The sequence below is a fragment of the Pocillopora damicornis genome, chromosome 10, assembly GCF_964200805.1.
Source record: "Pocillopora damicornis chromosome 10, jaPocDami1.2, whole genome shotgun sequence".
NCBI classification, from domain to species: Eukaryota; Metazoa; Cnidaria; class Anthozoa; order Scleractinia; family Pocilloporidae; genus Pocillopora; species Pocillopora damicornis.
In genome coordinates, this window is record NC_142679.1 from 15,200,252 (window position 1) to 15,223,796 (window position 23,545).

The following is a 23,545-nucleotide window of genomic DNA, read 5'->3' on the forward strand; positions in this document are numbered from 1 at the left end:
TGCTGCTCAACAGAGACACTTTCCGCTGTGTCTAGTCGCATGTCGAGTGTGCGTAAGTTGACGACTAGGGAAGTTCTTACATATTTTCCACACTTGCTCTCTGATTTTCTCTCTTTTGTTTCCTGTCATTCCTTGTAACCTTTTTGGTATACTTAATTGAATGATCAAGAACAGGGAGGACCAGTGAAGATCAGATTTTGCTTATTTTGGACAAGCTTGTGCCATTTCACTATCCAAAACGAGTTACTCCCAAAAACGGATCAATATTCCGTAACGGTGACTCTTTTTTAAGGGAAAGTACATGGACGAGGCATGCCCGAACGATTTGCTGCCCAATAGTTACATTGTGTGGGCCTGGGCTTACGCCAGGGTATGTGGCAGTTTCAGTTTACCACATTATCGGCAAGCGGTTGGGGCCATATATTGCAGCTGAAATCTCTTCGGCAATTACTTTTGTTTTCATCAAGCTAAATCATTAAAATTTATTTTGTCATTCTCATTGCCATAAGTTTTCAATTTAAGATCAATAGCTTTGCAACAGAGACAAGTCGACGTTCGCGTGAAAGTTGCGGGAAGGAAACATGCAATATGATAATTTTCGGATATCCATATGTGTTAAAGCTTGTAACATACAGTTCCTTTTGGACCTTAGCTCTATGCCGTCAACAATAACTGCGAATGCAGTTGAATTTACACGCCTCTTAAAACTTTTTGTTTTAATATCAGAGCTATATTTGAATGTGAATTTATTTCATTACAATCTGAACTACCGGATGCTTCTTCAACATCCTGAAAGGAGTTAATTATTCGTGTCTTTCAAGGAAATTCTCTATCGTGATGTAAAAATGTAATTTATTCATTGCCTGTTTCCCCACTTAACGTCGGTTGAAAATTTTGTATGCCTTAGCTGCAATTGATCAATTAGCACACTATATTTCACCAAAGTTTAAACGCACTTAAGAGCTGGAGTAAGTCCTGATAGCTTATCTTGTCACATTTTAGCGAAAAGTAGGATAATAATCACGGAAATAGCTCGAGTGATAAATTGTTTGAAAGGGAAAGTGACTACAGCGCATTTTACGTGCGTGATGGAGATGAGTGGCATTTGATTGATGGTTCAATAATCGAGGTGTCAGAATCAAATGAGAGAGTCCAAGGGTTTTTGATTGTCATGGCAACGTGGAGCTAGCATGTGTGTCCCAACCAATCATGTCAATGCATCCTCGTGATCGCCATTACCATATATGGTACACCTATATGGTACACCTATATGGTACACCTCTGGACTCTATTCAAATTACCCCAGGACAAGATATTCATGATTTGGAAAACAGTATTCACAAAATGTTTCTCAGTGAAATGATAAAGAACTAACTTGTTAGCCGAAACCGTCGATCAAAGTCCTTGTATGTTCTCTCAATAAATTCAGTGCAATAATTATGCAAATTTCATTCATACATTCATGATATTATTCTCCTAAAAAGGCGACGTACCACTCGGCCTAATTCTCGGAAAAATCTCTAAATATTCTTGATAGTTTCTCAGAATTTTGCTGCTCAGAATTAACCTGTTTTTGAGCTTTTTACGAAAATATATTTTACACGCCATCATTCATAGGAACGCAGTGAGTATCAGGCTTCAAAGCTATCATTTCGCCCCTTTAAGCGAGTGTATCTATCTAAAATCAACTTCTAAGCGCCAATAAGTAGACCATATGTATAAAGCGAAAGAAGGAAGACCGAGATAGCGGCCTGAAGGAGACACTATTCTGCATACAACTCCTTCGTTTTGACCAAAAATTATTCCTCTAAATTCTAGTGAACTAACTGAAAATATGATGTTATCTCCTCCTTTGCATCAAGCTAAAACTATTCAAGTTTGCAATGTGTTAGTAACAGCCTAATGAAAATAAAGGAGAGACCGTGACTTCAACGGTTGTAAAATGAAAGTGCGTTAAATAATGTTCGCAGTAGATTAAGCGACAAGATCCAAATTTGTAACAAAAGAGAATAAAATATGTTTGTGACAGTTCAATTCTACAGCATCACTAACCATTCTACTTTAAGATTTCGGTGAAATTTCGAGCGTGTTTCGTTTTGATTTCGGTTTGGCCAACACATGCCCTGTTAATTCTCGGCGATTGATTTTGGTGCAGATCGTCTGTAAATTGCTCACATTTTACGCGATGCTCACGTTGCACCAATTTCTATGTAATCTTGACTAACAGCATTTCACGATTTTAAGATATATTTTACAAACGTTTAGTAAATGTGTTTTTAAACCATTCTAAACACTACCGTTGGAACGAATTTCACCGATGAGATTGAAACGCCATGTTAATGCTGTGGTCACTCTACCGGCAGTTGTTGCCAACAAGATATTTAGGCCAGTCCAACGCTTAGGCTGGATCAAACATTTAAACAGTCAGTTACTCTAATTGTACATACGTGTATGTGTTGAGCACATGCTTGAAGTTTCCACTACTCCATCTGATCTAGAAGGTCCCATATTTTTATTATTTGACGGACATGAGTCAAAGACATTCTGCCGGACAGTTTTCCTGCCTCTCGCATCATTTCAGCTGAATTGAGAAGCAATTCCTTTGTAAGCAGATTGGGATGAGCCACATCGTTTCTTTTCCTCTGGATCTCTTTCAGTGTTCTGGGATGATTGATGTCATCCCAGCTTAGTTTCCTTTTCAATTCATCCCATCTCTCAATCGCCTGACGTTTAAGGTCTCCCTGTTCTCTCGCAATGTCATCTTCGATGAATTTCAATTTATACAAGTATTCTTCATTATAACGGTCTGGAAGTACTCTCTGGTACATCATCGCTTGCACTCGCGAGCACATTTGACCAAGAAGAATGAAAGCATTCTCAACTGGATCAGGCAAAGACTGGCTACCTCTTCCATAAGACTGCACTAGTTGCATACTTTCTTGGAATTCCTTTTTCCATTTGAGGTCGTCTTCTTCTTTTTGGTCGCGTTCCTTCGTCATTCTCTGAATATTCTTCGACAGTTTCTCTATAGTTAGTTTCATTTCTTTTTTGTCTTTCTCGCTTTTCTTGCGTGCTTCCCTCGCATCCTCCCATTCCTTCTTCAAGGCTTCAGTAAAGAGCTCCAAACTTTTCAGCGCATATTCAAGCTCTCTGATCCTATCTTTCAGGGCAATTATTTCTTTATCCTTCGATGCCAATGAAATCGTCAAAACCTTGATTTCTTTGGCTCTCTCGTCGTTTTGGTCTTTCAAATCCTTAAGTTCTCTTTTCATGGCTGTTATTTCTTTATCCTTCGACTCCAGTAAGATCTTAAAATCCCTGATTTCTTTGTTCTTTTCGTCGGTTTGGTTTTTCAAATCCTTAAATTCGAGTTCGACATATTGTAGTTTCTTTTCCAATATTTTCCTCTCGGTTTCTAGTTTATCAACTTTGTCCTTCAGCGCTTCGATTTCTTGGTTCTTAGACTCCATGGTAATCTGTAAGTCATCGTTTTGAGCCCGTAAATCTTTCAAATCCTTGTTTAACCTTGACAGAGTCTTGTCTTTCTCTTCGATTTCCTTCTTTAAAGACTCGATTTGCCTAGTGTGGTTCTCTACTGTCTCTGGGTCGCGGTTCAGGGCTCCTATGATACCGAACAGAGTTGGTTTTGTCACTATGTCGGTAGCTTCCTCCCGTCTTCGTCGATTTTCGCTCATCTTGTTGCCAACTTTAATGTCGTTTACTCGACACAGCTCTGACTGTACCTTCGGCAATGGTGTATCAGTGGAGCACACAGTTGGCTGGTTGTACCTTGTTTGATCGCTATGACGTGTTCTTCTCTAATATCAATTTGTGCGCATGTTTATTTTATGGTTGCCACTGACACAGGGTTATAAAGTAGGTGTTGTAAATTTTACCCCGGGTCTCTGCCCTGAAACGTGATATTTTAAAAATATAGATTTTCCCTACGGTGGCTCAGTTTGCTGCTCTGAAACATAATGCTACGAAAGTATGGAGGTTTATGGATGTAGCCCAGATTTCTGCTCTAAGACATATTTCTTCTGGTTTCCAAAGGATGATCATGTGTCTGAAAATATTTTTTTAAGATTCAAAAATTAGCTGATATATTTAAGGCTTCAATTTTCTGAGTGTGTGCTTCTTGACAGAACTCGAAGCGAACACCTGGTGATATTGTGCTAAAAAAGCATTTTAAGGCTCTTTGTCAAAAGGCAATTATTGGTTAAGTTAGAGGTATGCGTAGTCTGCGTGTGTGTTTGCTTTTTTTTCTCGAAGCGGAAAAGGTTGATTAAACATTCGGTAAAAGACTTTGAAATCTAGCAGTGTCATGAAATGGCTCCTTTACTAATCAAATTCTGTATATGTCAAGAAATGCGAGAGAAGATTTGGGAACTCGGAGCTAGCACCTCATAACACGACACGCGGAGAGTCTAATTGCTCACAACCAAGACATCTTTCCAAGAAGACCATCCGTAGGCCGTTGGTTTGTGTACATATTTTTATGAAAGTAGGTTTAATGATGTGTAGTTCTTTCGTTTTAGGAAATCTCGGACTTATCGTTCACTCCGTTCTCAACCGCAACCGCAACCTCAGCCGGCTCTTTTGCTCTCCATTTTTCTCAACGTTTGCATTTGCTTTTTCTGCTCTGAAATATGATATTTTGTAAGGTTAGATATCCGTTATTGATCCCAAGCTTTGTGCTCTGAAACACAATATTTCGAAAGTGTGATTTCTTAGTTGTCCCAAAGTTTTTTCTCTAAACAAATACTTCCGAATTATAATTATAAACGTTTTAAGAACTTTCTAAGCCTATGATAGAAGTCGTATTTGAAAAAAAAAATGTCTTGAAAGCGTAAATGCCCCTTTGTGGCACTCACAGGATAGACTTCTTTCGTCCGCATCTTTCGGCTTTTTTATGTTCTTTTTGCGTGTTTGTTTGTTTGTTGCTGTTGTTGTTTTATTTTTTGGTAATGTGGTCTTTGATTATATCAAACCCTGGTCTGACGGCCTATAACTTCAAACCCGCACCATGAAAGGGATAGTATTGGGGTCACTTAAAGCGCTCTTCTTGTAATTTTCCCCCAAGGGATGAGTGAAAAAATGGGAAAGAAGAGTGAGGGACTGGAACAAGAACTCCACGACTCCGCACGACCAAAGACTAAGTTGCGCATTATCTCAAAGACATCGGCCGTTTTTTGGCATTTTCTGTATATCTAAAATTGGTAAAAATGACATTGTTGTTTGTTTTCCCACATTTTGTGCGCACGCTTTTCCTCTTCTCCACTAAGAGCCTAGTAAAGTTAACAAATACCATACTTTCCAACAGAATCAAAATTCCGCAAAACGCCTCACGTTGAAGTCAAACATAAAGTACACACTTCACAGCGACTTAGTAAATATTCGCTCATTTTGTTCTAGGTACACGATATCATATCTTGAAATGTCGTGAAATAAACATAGGCAGGAAACAGCTCAGGCAAGACGAGTTATCATCATTCTACAGTCCGTGTTTTGATTTTATTTGACTTTTGCAATGTTGCAGTTAACAAAATTCTCCGATCAAAGGAAAATTTTTATTCTGCTAAATTGCCCAAATGAGTGTAATTTTTATAAGGGTTGAAGGGTTATTAGCTTAGGTGCCTCGTCGCGATAACAGTGTTGACTCAGCAAATCCATATGTTAGACGCTGTAAAATCTGCCGAATCAGTAAATTGTAGTTGTTGTATTACCCATGCACCTTAAGGTTTCTCTGTTGTTTCCCAAAATTGGATTTATATTAAATAATGTGTAGTTAGACAGATCAGTCTCAATCTCAATAAGATATTACGAAATTCAGCGAAATTCCTTTGAATGATCTTCCAGCTCAGGTGCCGAAATTTGGGAACTTCTTCTAATAGGGACTTTTGGGCATCAACCTCAATTCAAAATGTTTGCACAAAAACCCATACATGTAGGTTTGTAGGTGATGCTACAATTTTCCTTATTGTAGCTTTGCACCTTGGCTGCTGTTGAACATGATTTGAGACAGTTTATCGGGAGAGACCTCAGTACCAAGCACTAAAGTCGGACGTGTCTTATGTTGAGAGTTGGAGCCTTTATTTTTTAATTTATTTTTGTTTTACTTGATTTTCTTTAGTACATTCCTTTATTTTCCTGTATTCCTCCGCAGTTATTGTCTTGCTTATGTGTTTATCCTTTTTTTTTTTTTTTGTAATGAAGCATGGCGTTTTCATGGCGATCCCAACAAAGATCACCTCATGATGCAAGCGGGATCAATTATTGATGTTTCCGAGAATTGGGCAGGTAACTTCCTGTCCTTTATTTCTGAGAAATATCACTTGTAACCTTCTAATTCTTCCATCGCACACTTCTTAGATAATACAAATAATTTGACATTTTGATCGGAATTGAAAATAATTAACAGAGAAAAAAAAAACTCTGATGAATAGTTTCCGGCCATTTCTCGATTCAGAGCGGTTGGCCATCGTAATGAATATCAGCAATTGGTCAACACTGTCACTGTTCTGTGGCAATAAATTTGTGTTAAGTGAAAAGACACGATTCGAGCTCGTTCTGACGATTTGCTGTCATAACATTCCAATTTTATACCTATAGAATGGGGCGAAGGTTACGTGTAATAACCGAGAGTTGAGACTTGTTTTCAAATCAATTGAGTTGTGACCTTGAAAAAAAAAAGAGAGTAATTTAGTGAACAGTATTTCAAGGTGTTGATAGAATTTCTACCTTAGGATAAACCTTCTTTTCCCTTCTCTCAAAACCTTACGGTTATGAGCACTTTTATCCGTTAATATTTAAATCTATGTTCCAATTTCATTGCTAGTACTATAATATTTCACATAACTTGGTAGGAAAGGCTTGGCAGCGACAGTAAACCACTTACCTTCATGTGCGATTGTCACACTAGCTACAGGATTTACTGTTGTTTGTATTTCCTTGCCGTCGGTCCTACCAACCTAAAATCACTAGTCATTGGTAGAAAAGGTTGGTGGAGTACAGTAAGGGTAACAACATATCTTATGACAACTCATTGGATTTACATGAATTATAAATACGCCTGTCGCTGAAGGTAATTTCTAGGAAACGTTGCCCACCAAATAAGCTGAGCGCGGTGTGGGAATTTCTAGGAAAAGATCTATTTGTTTTCTTGATCTGTGGTGAAATACGTGAGAGTAAAGCCTTAAAACGCTGCCTTAACGCGACACAGAGAAAAGCCTTAACCTTGTAGCCATCTAGTTGAGATTCGCTCAGAGAAGCAGTAAGCTAAGGAAAGAAATACGAACATGAATGTTATCGAAGTCATGTTCCTTACATAATTAGTGATTATGATGTCAAAGGGAATTTCTATGATAATTGTAGGCTGTTTGGAAAAATGATCTAATTTCGTTGGGTTTTTTCCTCAACTGTTTGGTTTAAGATCTAGCATTAACACGGAAGTAACAAGGAGGCGTTTTTCGAGCTCAAAATACAGGTTGATAGCATTAAACGAAAATGAAACTTTGTTGCATCAGTTGATCTCCCAGTGGGTATTTTCACAATACAATTCCTTGTAAGTCGGCCAATGATTAGGAATTTGGAAAAAATTAGTTCGGTTGTTGATGTCGAAGAGGACCCCTCCAACTCAACCTTGTACTCGAGAAGTTGTTCCCAGATGTATCTCTCGATCAAAGGAGAGAGAAATTATTTGTTTCCAATGGAAACACATTTCTATATCCACCCGCGCTAGTTTTTCTAAGTAAACATGGAGACGTTTTTTTTCATTTAGCATTTTTTCTGTTTCATTTTGTAATTATATTTGTCAACCCACACCAAGTTTTAACTTATTGTAACGGGCTGCTTTTTTAAAAAGCTATGTAAGGAAATTGGGGATGGGGACAAGTGACGCAACAAAGTTTCCCACAATCCTAGACGAGAAGCTAAAGTCGCGCATGATTACTTCAACAGCTCTCCGGGAAAACCACCAAATGACCGTGCGTTTATGTTTAAGGCGTATTTCTCAGAAAAAGCGAACATAATGATGGTGTAGTGTTTAATTTAGCACTGCCATGGGGATCATATTCTGAACTTAGGAAAACGTCGTGTTTTTCTCGAATTATTAAGGCTTTGCAAAGACATCAAATGACTCAAAGCAAAAACCAGTCGATTCTTAAGCGAATAGAAATGAATATTAAAGAAGAATTCCTCATATATTTGCCCGGTTGTGTGTTATGCTTATTGCTTTTTATTCCATAATGCGTTACAAGAAGTATTTCCATACCTTATTCATGCATCATGTCACCACGAGGTCAGTCAGACTTAAAAAAAATTGATCATTGTACAATTATGATTGAAGTCGATTTCGTGGAGAGCTTGGTGTACATCTGTAATGATCAAAAACGGGAAAGTAAACATGTTGGTGTATTGTATATACACGGATGTGTATATACAATATTATTTTCTGCAGCATTTAAAACGAAGTAATTTAACGATCAAATGTTGAAACTGGCTCAGTATTTTGACCTAAGGGTCTGACTGAAGTCTCAAATTCCAACTTAAAGAAATGTGTAGCTATGGATTGTATCTAACAAGGAAAGAATGGGGGGAATCATGTATCTGTGATATCGCACTGAATGTGGCCAAGATGAGACAGTGCTTTGCGTGGTTGTAGGAAAAAAAAACAAAGAAAACACTTAAACGAATCCACTGCTTTGACCTCTTGTACTTACAATTTGATGACTCGTTTACTTGAGTTAGGCCCAGCCAGGCAAAACTGGATAAAGAAAGCTTACGCAAATTATTTTCCGGCTTTATGAGAATATTCATTTATAGCTTTGGTGTATATTTCGATGTAGAGACGTACCTAGCCGCAATTTGAAATGATATTTTGAGGAATGGCAAAAGTGTACATTACAGACGTATTTTCTATAAGAAGATACCAGGCTTACAGCAAATAATAGAGGAATGACAAACCTTTTATCATTAGATTTCGATTCCACACCTCTGATGTATTCACAAAGCGCCCTATATTTAATTTCCTTTTTACTTTGTACAATGGTTATGGGCAGAATTAGGTAATGCCATGATCCGAATAGTAAACAGGATCATGCAAGGTGCCAATCCCTACTGTCGTAATCCTGTCGTGCTATATCGAAGCAGTTTTTCAAAAGGATAGCAGATGTTTTTCATCTATACTGATCAGCAGTCGAATTTTCATACGTTCCTTAGTCAATTTACTTACGTGTGTAGATAATTGCAGCCACGCGGTTAATTTTTCCTTGAATTCTCACAGATTATTTTGCCCGTTTACTCTGACAGTGAAGCGCTTGATACCATAATCAAGTATCTTCCAACGGTACTGCTTGATATTTTTGCAATATGGCGAATAAAGCAAAATAAAGTGACCTGCTGCGTAATGCAATTCAACAAGAGTTCAATTTCTCGGAAATCCACTTACTCTTCAAATAAACTCAGGCAAAAGCATAATTTTCAAAGCTGAACACACAAGTAAGTTTCGTTTTGGAATGTACACAGCAACAGTGAGGAAAAGATGTCATTAATTTTAAAATTTGCATATGTATGTTTTTCTTTACCGATGTGAGTTCTTTGTGCGCGATCCGAGAGAACGACGATGGATGAAAGCTATGAATGTGGTTTCAGGTCAGTTTTGTCGTTTACTTCGGTGAATTCCCGTGTATAGCGGATTAATTGATCTCACGGAAATTGTGATTTTGAGCTGACATGGCTTTTCCTTTCTCAATCCTGAAATAGTAGAATATTTGAAAGAAAGTAAAAGTTGAAATACCCCTAGAACAGAGTTATGTCTCTCTGCCGGCAAACGGAAGTCTACAATGAGTGTTTGAATCTGTACTTAATATTATCAACAGAAGAAGTAGAATGGCTACTTTACAGACGAGGCTCAGCGTTAGGTAAATACAGTGAAATTTTACATAATTCTTCATCTTTTCTCCGCGCATCATACGGCGAACATGTGACCTAAGCTCTGATGCAAGCCACGGTATAACTACAGCAGCCATTCTGTTAACGAGCGAGGCAAACTGGTTTCGCATTTAACCCGTAATAAAGCAACTGTTTTATTCTCTTATGAGCATTTCGATTCAAATTTTTTTGATATAATCCTCAAACAAACATATTGTTTGCGACCTTACATTTACGTCGTGACGTTGTAAATCTTAGTCTCTATATATCAGCTTGTGAAGCATAGTTCCTTTTAGGTGAAGCTCAATCCTATGGACGATAACTAGGATTAAAGACACATGTTTCTATTATCCTTTCTTTGTAATAAAGTAGCCGCTAAATTTGAATTTAAAACTATTTCAGCGATACTAATAAAGCACAAGCAAATGACTCACTCCATTGTCTGAACGTTTTTCCACATAGTTATCAACTCATTCACTCGTTTCAAAGACAGCCAACCTTTCAGGTTACCTTTGGAATCCATGAGTTTTGCGGCTGCTGTAAGGCCTTCCTCCGATAAAGGGGTTGGATGGGCATCCACATTTCGGCTTTCCTGGAGTGCTTTCATGGCATCTTCGTAGCATTCATCCCATTTCAACTTTTTTTGCACCTCGTCCCACTTTTTCCTTGATCGCTGCTTTTCCTCCTCCAACTGAGGCAGTTTTTCCAAATCACGCCAAATATTCTTCATCTTGTAGTTTCTGTTTGACTGGAACGAATTCGGGAATATTATGTTATACAACTTGTTCTGGAATTGTCGACACAGCTCCCCCAAAGTAAGCGAGGCATGGAGTTCCCAATCGGCTCTCTGAAGGTGCCTTGGTAATGGAGAAGTAAGCATTTGACGTCCTCTTGCCCTTTGGGTTGCAACTGACGGCGGCAGTGACTCCTTGTGTTGTGATTCTCGAATCTCCTTTATCTCTTTCTACATTAATTGGTTTCTACTCTCCATCCTGCCCGTGGCCTTGTCGAAATTTTCTTGTAATTCCATGTTTTTCTCTTGCTGGGCCATTTTTGCTTCGTTCAGTTCCTCGATATCCTTCTCCATTCGACCGACTTTGACTGTGAGAGACTTCAGCTCGTCCTCTAATCCTTTCTTGTCGCTTTCGAGTCTCTTAATTCTCTCTTTAAGGGCTTGGATCTCTTCGTTTCTGGTCTTGAGCGCCACAGTTAACTCTTGGTTCTGCTCCTGCAAGTTTTCTACGGCTTCGTTTAGTTCTTCGATTTTTTTGTCCTTTTCATCGATTTGCTTTTTGAGAGATTCGATGTCTTCGCCATGACTAATTACGGCCTCGCTTATTCTTGCTCCCTCTTGATGATGTACTTCTCTCGTAAAAGTGATTCCTATGGGAAATCCGATCGATCTTGGATCAAAATCTTCACCCGCAAGTTGTCGAAGTTGGTCGTCCATAATCATGGCTGCGGGTAAGACGTAATGTTTCGGTTGTGTACCTTGGGGAAAGGTTCTGCGAAAATTTGGTTTCACTTTTTGTCAGGTGAAACTTGTGTGCGTCAGCGTAACGGTAAGCTGGCACCCACTCGCAATGTGACGCAGCGTTTTCTTTAACCAATCAAATGTCTTGCAGCAAGAACATGTGGCTGATTAGTTGACATAAACAATTCAAATGGCCAAGGTTGAGAATTTTCTCATCTTTGACTTGTTTATAGGCTTTAGTTTCTTAGAACCTCCAATTTACTACCTATGTCTCCAATGACCAAAAATAAATTTATACCTACGCGTTACTTCAAATACTTTATCAGATATTCTTTGTTAGATTTATGATTGCGCCAAACGGCAAGCGGAAGTTCATGGCCAATTCTGAGAAACAGATATTCTGGTGATAATCTTACCAATTTCCTAGAATTTCGTTTCTTAACAGCCTGATCTTAATAAGCGTTTAAGCAATTACGCCTTTATGATGAAATTTTAAAAACAACCTCAAATATGTAGAGAATAAGCTTCGAAGATGTTTTTAAGTGAAGTAGCGTTGAGGCGTGTGTATGTATCTAGGTAATTAATTTTCTAAGACATGTCAGATAATTTGGAACTTCTTAACTTTAGTACAATAAAATGTAACCATGGGAAAGCATTGGTATAGAGCTAATCATTCGAACAAAACGTTAACTCATACTGATAAACTACAGTTATTTAAAATGCTAAGGCTTTCTATACTTTGATATTATTTCAGATGATTTTTAATCATTTAGGAGCTAATTTGCCTTTTGACAAGAAATGGAAGTAATAATAGCAGGGCTTATTTCCATGAGCTCGAGAAACTTGAACCTGTGATTTTGTTTGCTAGGTAGCGAGAGCTCGAAATAACCTCGTGAAATTCCGTCATGTGGTGTCCAAAACTTGCAAACAGTTCCTATGTTATCAAAAGAGTAAGGAAAAGGTGTATACACCATAATCCTATGTAAAGCACAGTTTTAAAAAAGGCAAACAAAAAAGTTGCATAATAAGCACGGTTTGCGCGGACTGCACAGTCTGCAATCTGCGTTTTATCATGAGCAACGCAACTACTGCAGAGTGCAATTTACTCACGTGGTCAATAGGTATGTAAATTTGGAGGGACACAAGAAATTGTTTCATAAGCGTTCAAATCCCACACGATTTGCTCGGAACACCAACATGGCAACGGACCACACGTTTCCAATTATGATAAACTTTGAACAAAGGTATATATGGATATCCATGGCAGCTGGGAGAGGTCGAATTTGCGGCATTTAAACGTAAACCGCTTTCTTTAATATTTGGCATTCGGAATAACACATTTGAAGATTTCATAAAGCATCATATCTCGGTGCGAATAAAATAAGATATTAACAGATTTCAGGGTCAAACAACATTTTCTGGAAAAGAAAATAGCGGTGGGCCATCTTAAACCGTTATAGAATCATTGCTCTGGAGAATTCATGGCTGACGTAACGTGACTTGACTTGGTTAACCTTTTAAAGAAAAAAGGAAACATGGAAAAGAGAATCTGTTATTCTTGGAAAATTACCGTGTAAATGCAGATCTTTCGCGATTTTGCAAAGGTTTAAGTGTAGTTGTGTTGGTTGAACACCATTTTATACGCAATCCCATAATGTCGAACATCATCGCCAATTACATATAGGAAAACAAGCTTTTCTAAGTCACAGTCTGCGATTTATTTGCGACATATATGGGATGTCATAAAAATTGTATTTCAGTTTAAATTTTTCGTCAATTTGTCAATGATTAGGCAGGTTTTTAAAAATAGAATTTCCTTGACTAAACTCTTTGCTTTGTGCATCATCATCATAGGATACCATTGCCGGACAAACCACAGCCGTTCCTGGTGTTTAGTGTTTTACCTAACAGGTGATATTTTCAAATCTTTTCGTGTCATCCAAATTTGTAGGAAATGGGTAAACCAACATCCAATATCTTGGAAGTAGAGAAAAACATAGATTCGTTGTTATGCTGTAAAAATCTAAACGAAACTTTCGTTTCGTGGTAATAGGCAAAAAAATAAATATAGGAACTGTGTTAGAAAAGACACCCAAACACATGCAATAAATTCATACCCATGCAATGTGCATAAGATTTGTCGCGAAACCATTAAAATTCCTTAGAATTTGATGGCAAGCATTCATAATCAAGCGAGTCAATACAAAGTTTGAGTAGCACCAGTTTTTAGATTTTAAAGTGAATTACGGAGAATAAATGCTGTCATTCTGACGCAACCACATGCATCAGTCGACTGTGGCCAAAAAAATCATGCAGAGAATCAAGCTACATTTCCAGGTGTGTATGCTATTTTTACTCCAGGCTTCTCGCCCGAACACAACCTTGATTTGCTACACAGTTTTCAAACGAACTCCGGACAACTTAGTTAAACCACAGGAATACAGGTTATTGGAAAGAAGGCACTTATCATTCATCTATACTGATGCCGCTGTAGTTGAAGCTTGAAAATTTATAAATAAAGTGGAAATAGAAACAGATTTTTCTTGTATCCCTGCTGTTTTAAGCAAGTTAGAGGGGAAGGGGCGCTTATTTGATATTCGAGGGAGGATGCCCTTTAAGAGCGTGAGCACTTATTCCAGGAAATACTGTCTATTGAAACGTTGCATTGAAAGATTAATTTCAAACAATGGGATCGAGTGAAGGAGCGAAAGAGTCCATATGTCGACTTACGTCAATGATTCCAGTTTCGATATGTTCTAAACAAGTGCGCAGGAGGAATATCATTCGTGATGGTTGGACTGCTTTGATTATTGGAAATAATTGTAATGTTTATCTTCTTAATCCTGGTCAAAGCCATCACTCGGCAAAGTTCCTTACCCAATTAAACGGCTACGAAATAAATTAAGCCTACGTGAACTTGGTGCGTCAACTATAAACTTCGAAGCCTGTGTGCTTGGTTCAGCAAGAGGCTCTTTTCACTGAACTCACTTCAACATATACACAAAGTAAAACCGTCCGTGGGCACACTAGTCTCCAAGATATTCAATAGCTTCAATTACGGCAAGTTGTTTTAGAAATCAGCAAATGATCCAAAACGTAAATTTATGGATTACAAAGGAACTTAATCAAAAACTGTTACGATCCATGACCTTGGTACTTGAAAGCTCCTACGAACGATAGCAAACAATCCTCTTTTGTCCTTGCAAGTATTTCATAATTTAACTGTTCACGATCTTGCTAGACCTATGTATTAATCGAGAACTGCAACACAATAAAAAATATCGTAAAAAATGTATCACTTTTCCGGCCTCGGACATGACTTCCCTGACCCCTCTCTAGTCGTCTCTCACTTGGCCAGTCGCATCGCGGAAGGTCTGTGAATTGGAGTGAATTTTTTTGGAAAATTCACGATATGGAAATGATATCTTAGCCCAAAATTATCCAGAAACAACTAAAGATACTTTTAAGAAACGACTAAGGCGCGGTTTGGTTTTCAGCGCTCGCATTCTTAGCATTATTTCGACTCTGTTATACAATTGAAACAAATCTCCAAGGTCTCAGATCAATCTTATGTTATGTTTTAGAATGAGCCGTCCCTTACTTGGGTCATCAGAGCTATGCACATATGGTTGATGTGTTTATTTTTTTTTTTGATGAAGCATAGTGTTTTAATGACGTGTTGGGGTGTGAACCAATAACAACTAAGGTCACCTCGTGATGCAAGCGTGGACCAGTAATTGATGTTTCTGAGAATTGGGCGGATGACTTCCTTTCTATAATTTCTGAGAAATATCATGTGTTACCCTTCAATTCTTCCACAAAACACTTCGTAGGTCCTACAAATAATTGTTCTTTTTGGTTAGAATTGAAAATAAATAACAGAGAAAAAAACTGTGACGAGTAGTTTCTGGCCATTTCACATTTCAAAGCGGTTGACCATCCTTCTGAGTATCAGAAATTGCAATTGTTCAAAGGAATAGCAAATATTTTTCATCTATATGCTAATCAGCAGTCATACTCGGTTTACATGTGGGAAGGATAATTGCGGTCGTGTGGTTAATTTTTTACCTCGAATTACCATGAGTGTTTCCCATATTTTCCACCTTTGAATAAAATATGCCTCTTAACTCTGACAGAGAAGCGCTTGATAAAATAATCAAGTATCTTGCCATAGTAATTCCTGATATTTTTGCGTTATGACGGAAATGAACAAAACAGTGACCTGTTGCGTTATGCAATTCAACAAGAGTTCAATTTCTCGGAAATCCACTTACTCTTGGAATTAACTAGATAAAAGCATAATTTTCGAAGCTGTACAGATAAATAAGCTTCGTTTTGGAATTTACACAGAACCAATGAAGAAAAACTCTTTTCTTTTATAGTCCTGAACTATGTATGGTTTTCTTTATCGATGTGACTTCTTTGCGCGCGATCCGAGGGAAATAAGATGGATAAAAGTAATGAATATTTTTGTTCAAGGTCACTTGCTACTCAGGGAGGGTTGGTCAAGACATAGCATGTCGCAACTGAGAGACTGACAAAGAGTGATGAAACCAAATGAAATTTTTGTGAATGGTCACGAATGAAACTTGTTTGAATTAAACTCATTCTGTGAAACTGAAAAAATCGCATCACCATCGCAAGCAAAAAAATCGCAGGTGTAACCGCGGCTTTAGAACAGGGTCTTGGTTTGCGTTTGTTGCGCACTGACATTGACGAAGTTTTTCATCCTCTGGAAAAAAGAACAAACAAAAAACAAAAACCGAGATGAACTTGAATCCTTTGAGAGATGAGTGACTGAACGCCGCTGAAGATTTTATGTACCGTGAAGATGGCATCTGATTTTCCAGACGGCAAGATTTGTGAGACAAGATAAGAAGTCTATTGTCTTTTCACTCTCTTGATCTCAAACGACATTTTCCACCGACGATGATCACTGAAAAATAGCTGTCTTTATGACCACGCACTGAAAGAACATCAAATTATCATACGGCAACAATAGTAACGTTAATTATGCGATGTTCCATTGTCGACAAAAAGGAAGGCAGAGCAGTTTAAAACTATCACCTCTTTGTTAAATGCCGCGCATGCCGCCAGAGTTTTCACTGGATGACTAAAGTAGAACGACAACCCGCAAATATCACTGATTTTTTTAGTCCAGCGATTTAACTCGGCGTTATTCTTAATTCCTAAGAAGTATTTTCCCAAACGCCAATTCTTTCTTCTATTTTGTTTTACGTTACGACTAAAACTAGATAGTTTTAAAACTATCACCTCTTTGTTAAAAGCCGCGCGCGCCGCCAGTGTTTTCACTGCAAGACTAAATTAGAACATTAACCTTTAAAGATCATTTTAAATCCAATCACTTAAGTTGAGCGTATTTTAATTCCTAAGTGGTATTTTCCCCAACACAAAATTTTCTTCTCTTTTCTTTACGTTACGAGAGTGAAAGCGTGATAGTATGAATACTAGCGCTTAAGTCAGCGCTTCTTTGATAAGAGAAGCAAAACTCTTGACCAAGTGAAACCATCGATAAAAGCTTCATCGTTTTGCGGCGTTGTGCTGCGCGCTATTATCAACTGATCCAAAGTACAGTATAAAGAATTCAGCATTTTCAGGTATCTTGTTTGGGGTTAATAACAATAGTGAATTGTTGCTTTTTTTCCTCTCGTCCTCTTGCCGAGTATAGTTCGTGAATGTTGTTAACAACAAAGCATCCTTATTGTGTTAATAAATTTATAATCAACTGGTTCGCTGATAAAAAAAATATACTGAGAGACCAAGCATAGTGAAAGGCATTTTCTCCCTTGGGTACCCCTGTGTGAACAGCACGCTTATGAGCAACTTTTCCAACCCCTCTCCCCAAGTGCCGCTAATTTGACACGCCGACAATTTTGCGACGATTTGAAATTCATCTTCGTCGAGTCTCGGCACAATTTCCTCAGCGCAACAAACAACAAAAGGCTTTTGTTTGAACTTGTGAAGTCGAATTTAACCCACAACAATGGCTCATTTCTTGATACGAGGTCAGGTTTGTTTTTACTTCAATGAATTCCTGTGTATAGTGGATTAATTGGCCTCGCGGAATTTGCGATTTTGAGCTGACGTTGTTTTTTCTTTCTCAATCCTGAAATAGAAGAATACTTGAAAGAAAGTGAAAGTTGAAATACCCCTAGAACAGAATTATGTCTGTCTACCGGCTTACAGAAGTCTAGCATGAGTATTTAAATCTGTATTAAGTATTAACATTAGAAGAAGAGGAATCGCCTAATTTACAGACGAGGCTCAGCACTGAGTAAAAGCAGTGATATTTTGTGGAATTTTCGGTGTTCGCATTAAAATTCGTCACCTATTTCTCCGCGCATCAGTTGTGACCGAGGTTCTGATGCTAGCCACGGTATAACTACAATCAGCCATTCTGTCAGCGCGCGACGCAAACTGGTTTCGCATTTTAACCTCGATAAGGCGACAGTTTTATTCTGTTATGAGCATTTTGGTTCAACTTTTTTCACATTTCAATCCTTAGGCAAAAAGGATGTTTGCGACCACACAATTAGGCTAAATTTAAACTTCAAATCTGTTGATGATTTACATCGAGAATCGAAACGGTTTTTCTTACTCCCAAGTGAAACATTTGATATAATGTTCAAATAGTTATCCCTAATAGAATCTAGTTTAGAATAAAGAAATAAAACATCGTGACTTTGTAAATGTTCGTCTCCATATTTTAGCGTGTAAAACATAGTTCCCTTTAGCTGTAGCTCAATCGCATGGATAGTAACTTAGAATGAAGTCACAAGTTTCTATTATCCTTCCTTGGTAATAAAGCAGCTAAATTTGATTTTAAAACTTTTTCAGCGATACCAATAAAGCACAAGCAAATGACTCACTCCATTGTCTGAACGTTTTTCCACATAGTTATCAACTCATTCACTCGTTTCAAAGACAGCCAACCTTTCAGGTTACCTTTGGAATCCATGAGTTCTGCGGCTCTTGCAAGACCTTCCTCCGTTAAAGGGGCTGGATAGGCATCCACATTTCGGCTTTCCTGGAGTGCTTTCATGGCATCTTCGTAACATTCATCCCATTTCAACTTTTGCTTTACTTCGTCCCACTTTCTACTTGATCGCTGCTTTTCCTCTTCCAGTTGAGGCAGTCTATCCAAATCGCGCCAAATATTCTTCATCTTGTAATTCCTGTTTGACTGAAACGAATTCGGGAATATTATCTTATACAACTTGTTCTGGAACTGTCGGCACAGCTCTCCCAAAGTGAGCGAGGCATGCAGTTCCCAATCGGCTCTCTGAAGGTGCCTTGGTAATGGAGGAGTAAGCATTTGACGTCCTCCTGCTCTTGGGGTTACTATTGATGGCGGCAGCGCCTCTTTGTGTTGTGATTCTCGAATCTCCTTTATCTCTTTCTTCAATACTTGGTTTCTACTCTCTAACTTGCCCGTGACCTTGTCAAAATTTTCTTGTAGTTCCATGTTTTTCTCTTCTTGGGCGATCTTTGCCTCGTTCAGTTCTCTGATATCCTTTTCCATTCGGCTAACCTTGACTGTACCAGACTTCAGCTCGTCTTCCAAGTCCTTTTTATCAGTCTCGAGTCGACCGATTCTCGTCTTGAGGGCTTTAATCTCCTCGTTTCTAGACTTAAGCGCCACGCTTAACTCTTGATTCTGCTCCACCAGACTGTCCATTGATTTACGTAGCTCATCGATTTCTTTGTTCTTCTCATCAATCTGCTTTTTGAGAGACTCGATATCCTCAGTGTGCTGAACAACAACCATTTCGTTGATTGGATCAAAGTCTTCGCTCGGTGCAATCTGCCGGAGTTGTTCATCCATGATCATGATTCTGGGCAGGATGTAAACGGCGATCTTCGTAGCCGAAACGGTACGAAAAACTCGGCTCGTCCCTTTCTTACCAAGTCAGAGTTATGGGCATCAACGTGACGGTGGGCAGGTAGTCGCTCGTCATAATTTATGACGCGGCATTTTCTCCGACCAATCAAATGTTTTGCAACACATTACAGAATCGCGCCCATTGAAAAACGTCGCACGGGAAAATGCAAATAAGCTAGAAAAGAGAAAGAGAGCATGCGGAACTTCACGCAGGCCTGTCAATCCGACTGTCAATCATGTAATCCCCCGTGTACGCAGTGTTCGAAAGTATTGTTTCTTGTGCAGACAACCGAAACGTAGCGCTTTTCATCGAAGAATAATAGACGTAATTAGTGGCGTTATCTTGATTAGGTTATATTGTTTAAAAATCGGTCAGATGTAAAATTAAATTACCTTTCAAATGCCGGGTTTTCAATTTGTGTTAAGACTCAAATGCGGCAGATTTGCGAGGTTCGACCATCAACTTCGCCAAGAAAGCAAAACATCACAGAATTATTCCTTTTAGTAAAATTTCCGTACTGCCCCATACTATCGGGCTAAACTTCAGAATACCCCGCAACTGACACGCCCTTTCAAATCCTGCTACCGCAGTCCCGCAGTCGACATAATTTACATACTATCTATATATAAACCGCGCGAAATATACCGCTTTTTGCTTTGTTCACCTTGTTGGTCCGTGCTACCGCAGTCCCGTAGTCAACATAATTTACATTTTATCTATATGCCGAAAGAAGCAAGTTAAACATGTATATACCTTGTTGTATTATCCATGAGCCGAAACAAGCACCTGCATATTTCTCGTTTTACGCAATACCAATTTTTCAAACGCTTTGAAAAATAATATATTACAACTTTTTTGCCTTATTAACATCATAAATTTCACAACAACAAATTTATACAACTTCTTGGCCTTATTTACATCATCTAATTTAACTTCAACCACAATTTTTAACAGAAACCGGTGCAAAAAAATTTTCTATTACGCTTTAAGGAGATAATGTTCTACACTTTTTCGAATATTGTCTAATACACTTAAAAGAATTAATGTTCTCTTGTATTGATGGCATACACTTTCTTTACATCGTTCAAAAAAACCCTAAACAAATCTTCATCACGATGCATGTATCGCCAAATGAATTCCGCCAAATACGTGGAGAAAAGGTACTTTCGAACACCAAACTTAGGCAGATTCGACTTGGCATGCCTCCAGTGTCCTTCAATTTTATTGGTATGATCACCGTCTTTGTTCACGAATTCTACAGAGTGGTTGACTGTTCGGTGTTCATAGCCATGCGCCTCGAGTTTGGAGTACTTTCCAGCAGTCCGACACTATAATTGTTCCCGGTTCAATCCAGTCTTGAATAATGGGCAACAGTGTTTCTTCGTCTCGCTTCTCGACTGCTACCAGAAAAGATTTCCTGCTTTTCTCCTCTATACCTCCAAGCACCCACTGCCCTTCAACGTGATGTCCTCTGTGGTACTTTCTTTTGCCAAATTTACTTTCGTCTATCTGAACAACCTTTCCTTTTCCGCCTAGTTTTTCGCTATTTTCAAGAAGTGTTATTTCGCATACTTTTTCACTTTAACACATAACATCGCTCAAAATAATGCCATGTCAGCTTAAAAGAGCTCATACATTGAAAATGCGAAAACGCTGTAACAATAGAAAACTTCGCGGCCCTTTCAATTTACTCTCACAGAAAAATCGCGCCCTGCACAACAAATCAAAACACGAATTTGTTGCCATCATTGAAATCGGCACGTTTCTTTTACGATTATTTCAATAGCCTTAACATGACAATTTCAATCATTTGTATCACACTTTCCCTGTAATGTTGACATCAATAGTGCTGTTAAAATAACCTGTTTCTAAACATCTTGTAAAATTTAAAAACGATCTCTGGCTAAAACTTTTAAAAATACGAGCTTTCGGCTGTTTGCGCTACAGCCTTCAACGGGTAAAATGATAAAAAGGTAAGAAATACTAGGTGTGAAGTACAAAGTAGGAAATTAAAAATTTCAAATTCCGTGGCATTCCAAGTTAACTCCCAATGCGGACAACAATTCCTGTCTTTTGCCCGGACAATACAACATTCTTTTTAACAAACATTCTTAGTTATTAGCATTTTTAATTTCCTACTTTGTACTTCACACCTAGTATTTTTAACAAACATTCTTAGTTATTAGCATTTTTAATTTCCTAACGGGTAAAATGATAAAAAGGTAAGAAATACTAGGTGTGAAGTACAAAGTAGGAAATTAAAAATTTCAAATTCCGTGGCATTCCAAGTTAACTCCCAATGCGGACAACAATTCCTTTCCTTTGCCCGGACAATACAACATTCTTTTTAACAAACATTCTTAGTTACAAGATGTTTAGAAACAGGTTATTGTGTTCTTTGTTTGCGAAATCAATTGTTTAGAAACATGAAAAGATAGAGGGGCCGCCTTTCCCACAATTTGTCAAATTTTGAATACAAATGAATGCCGCACCGCCATTGATTGGTTGAATCTGTATTTCCACCAACACTACTCCCTAAGGACTATTCCCTTTTCATTTCAGTTTACTTTCAGTCGATACTTATCATTCTAACAGTGAGCATCAAAATGTATGCAGTAACAAAACTTAACAAACAACACGAACAAACGTGGATCAACCTTCAGAAACGACTCAACACTGTGCAGTTTGAGTATCGGAAGCTATTTCACGACTCAGACGTGTACAATTTTGTTAAGAATAAGGCAATGTCGGTTGGAAGCTGCGAAGGATACTTTGTACCATCGTTGTTAACTACAACGAGCTTCATACTTGCCTGCAACAGATAAACAAGTAGAAATCTTGGTTCGTTTATTTATCTCGCTCATTAATCGCGTGTACACGACGACGTAAACTATGGCTTATGAAATCGGAAAAAAATACGAAGGTCTTCATGACGGTCGATGGTATATATGCACCATCTTAAGTCAAAAAGGCGACAGGTACAAGGTTACCTTCGATGGTTGGAGCCGACAGTTTGACACAGTTCTCAGCGCCGACTGTCTTCGCCCCTGTACACTGATTGACGTTCGCTCCAAAAAGCGTTGGAGACCCAGCGTGAATTTCAACAAGTTGCTGCCAGGCGACGAAGTTTTCATCAGCATCGAGGGCATCAGAAAACCGGCCGCGGTCAGAGTGGTGGATCCTTTTCTAGAACTCGTTACAGTGGAGTGCGGGAACGAAGAAATCATTGCTTCTTTCCGCGATGTACTACCACCGCCAGAACCCACTCCTGATACTGTCAAGAGGAGAAGACCAGCAGCCTTGCCCCAAGCAGCACCAGCAACATCACCACCACTTCCCGTATCGGCGCCTGTCAGTGTCCAGTCAGCCATAGCCCCGCAGTTCGCGACGATCGTTCGCCTTGATGGTATCAAAATTAGCTGCGGAGATCTCGTGAGCCTCACCCCGAACGGTGCAGACGTCGTCTTCATTGTCCTGGAGCTCTACCAAGACGAGTCCGGCTTAGAGGTTCTTATTAACGCTCAGAAGTGCCAGCTGTCAGATGGTGTCGCCGTTCGCCCGCTAGCAAACTTCAGGTTGACCTGCCCGGCATCCGCGGTACACACACTTCAGGACACTAAACTTTCGTCTCAGTTAAAGAAAGTGGTCTTAGAAGTCTGACAAGGAGCCATCCTGCGGCTGTCCCAGTCCCTGCAGCTACACATGGCCAACCGCGCCTATCAGCTTCAAGTTCGGCGGTACGACTTGGCAGCCAAGCTTCGCTGCGAGATCTACAGAGGAATGTCTTCAAAGGCAGCTCGCACCTTCGTCATCAAAATGGGCCCAGCTGATCTCCGCCACGATCTTGAATTACTTGGGTTAGCGGTTGAAAACAATTTCAAGGTGGAGAAATCGAATAATCGACTCGACGATCTCGATCCCCTGCTTGGTGAAAAATGGGACGTTACGCTTAAACAAGACGACCGCTACTTCTACGCAACCTTCGCAGAGTTTGCCCTGGACCTGCCGTCGCGATCCCTCCTCGTGAAGATTAAGTTCGCAGAGTCCACCAGTTCGTTTCGCCAACACAGCTACCGCTAAGACACTGCTGCTGACTGTTGCTGATTGATGAGCAATTGGTAAATTATCTTAGTTTGCCTCACAAACGGCTTTTTTAAAAGCCACCAAATGCAATAAAAGTCATGACCAACCGAACAAAACATTTACCCTCTCCCTAAAATGCCAACATCATCGCCAA

The 23,545-nt window shown here is 38.9% G+C and overlaps 4 protein-coding genes, 1 long non-coding RNA gene and 1 pseudogene across 6 annotated transcripts in view; 1 reads left to right on the top strand and 5 right to left on the bottom strand.

The window, feature by feature from the left end:
- Positions 1–23,545, top strand: part of LOC149039089 (small ribosomal subunit protein uS7m-like) — a 60,278-nt gene that overhangs the window by 8,224 nt on the left and 28,509 nt on the right. The gene's annotated exons all lie outside the window — the stretch shown is intronic.
- Positions 704–3,970, bottom strand: LOC149039090 (uncharacterized). The gene has a single exon (XM_089184478.1). It carries the CDS (start codon positions 3,693–3,695, stop codon positions 2,481–2,483), a length of 1,215 nt encoding a protein of 404 aa, XP_089040604.1. The 5' UTR covers positions 3,696–3,970; the 3' UTR covers positions 704–2,480.
- On the bottom strand, positions 5,468–9,108 carry LOC149039091 (uncharacterized). Of its 2 annotated transcripts, none has more exons than XR_016180329.1 (4): positions 8,965–9,108; positions 8,273–8,375; positions 6,899–6,980; positions 5,468–6,679 (listed from the first exon to the last, which is right to left on the bottom strand). It is a non-coding gene; the product is annotated as an uncharacterized LOC149039091 (long non-coding RNA). The 2 variants fall into 2 exon arrangements; XR_016180328.1 differs by having other exon boundaries at positions 8,721–9,108.
- On the bottom strand, positions 9,844–11,579 carry LOC149039092 (uncharacterized). The gene has a single exon (XM_089184498.1). The coding sequence runs from the start codon at positions 11,384–11,386 to the stop codon at positions 10,895–10,897; it is 492 nt and encodes a 163-aa protein (XP_089040624.1). The 5' UTR covers positions 11,387–11,579; the 3' UTR covers positions 9,844–10,894.
- LOC149039093 (uncharacterized) lies at positions 17,854–19,343 on the bottom strand. The gene has a single exon (XM_089184488.1). The coding sequence runs from the start codon at positions 19,254–19,256 to the stop codon at positions 18,291–18,293; it is 966 nt and encodes a 321-aa protein (XP_089040614.1). The 5' UTR covers positions 19,257–19,343; the 3' UTR covers positions 17,854–18,290.
- Positions 19,911–22,114, bottom strand: LOC149039094 (uncharacterized; annotated as a pseudogene).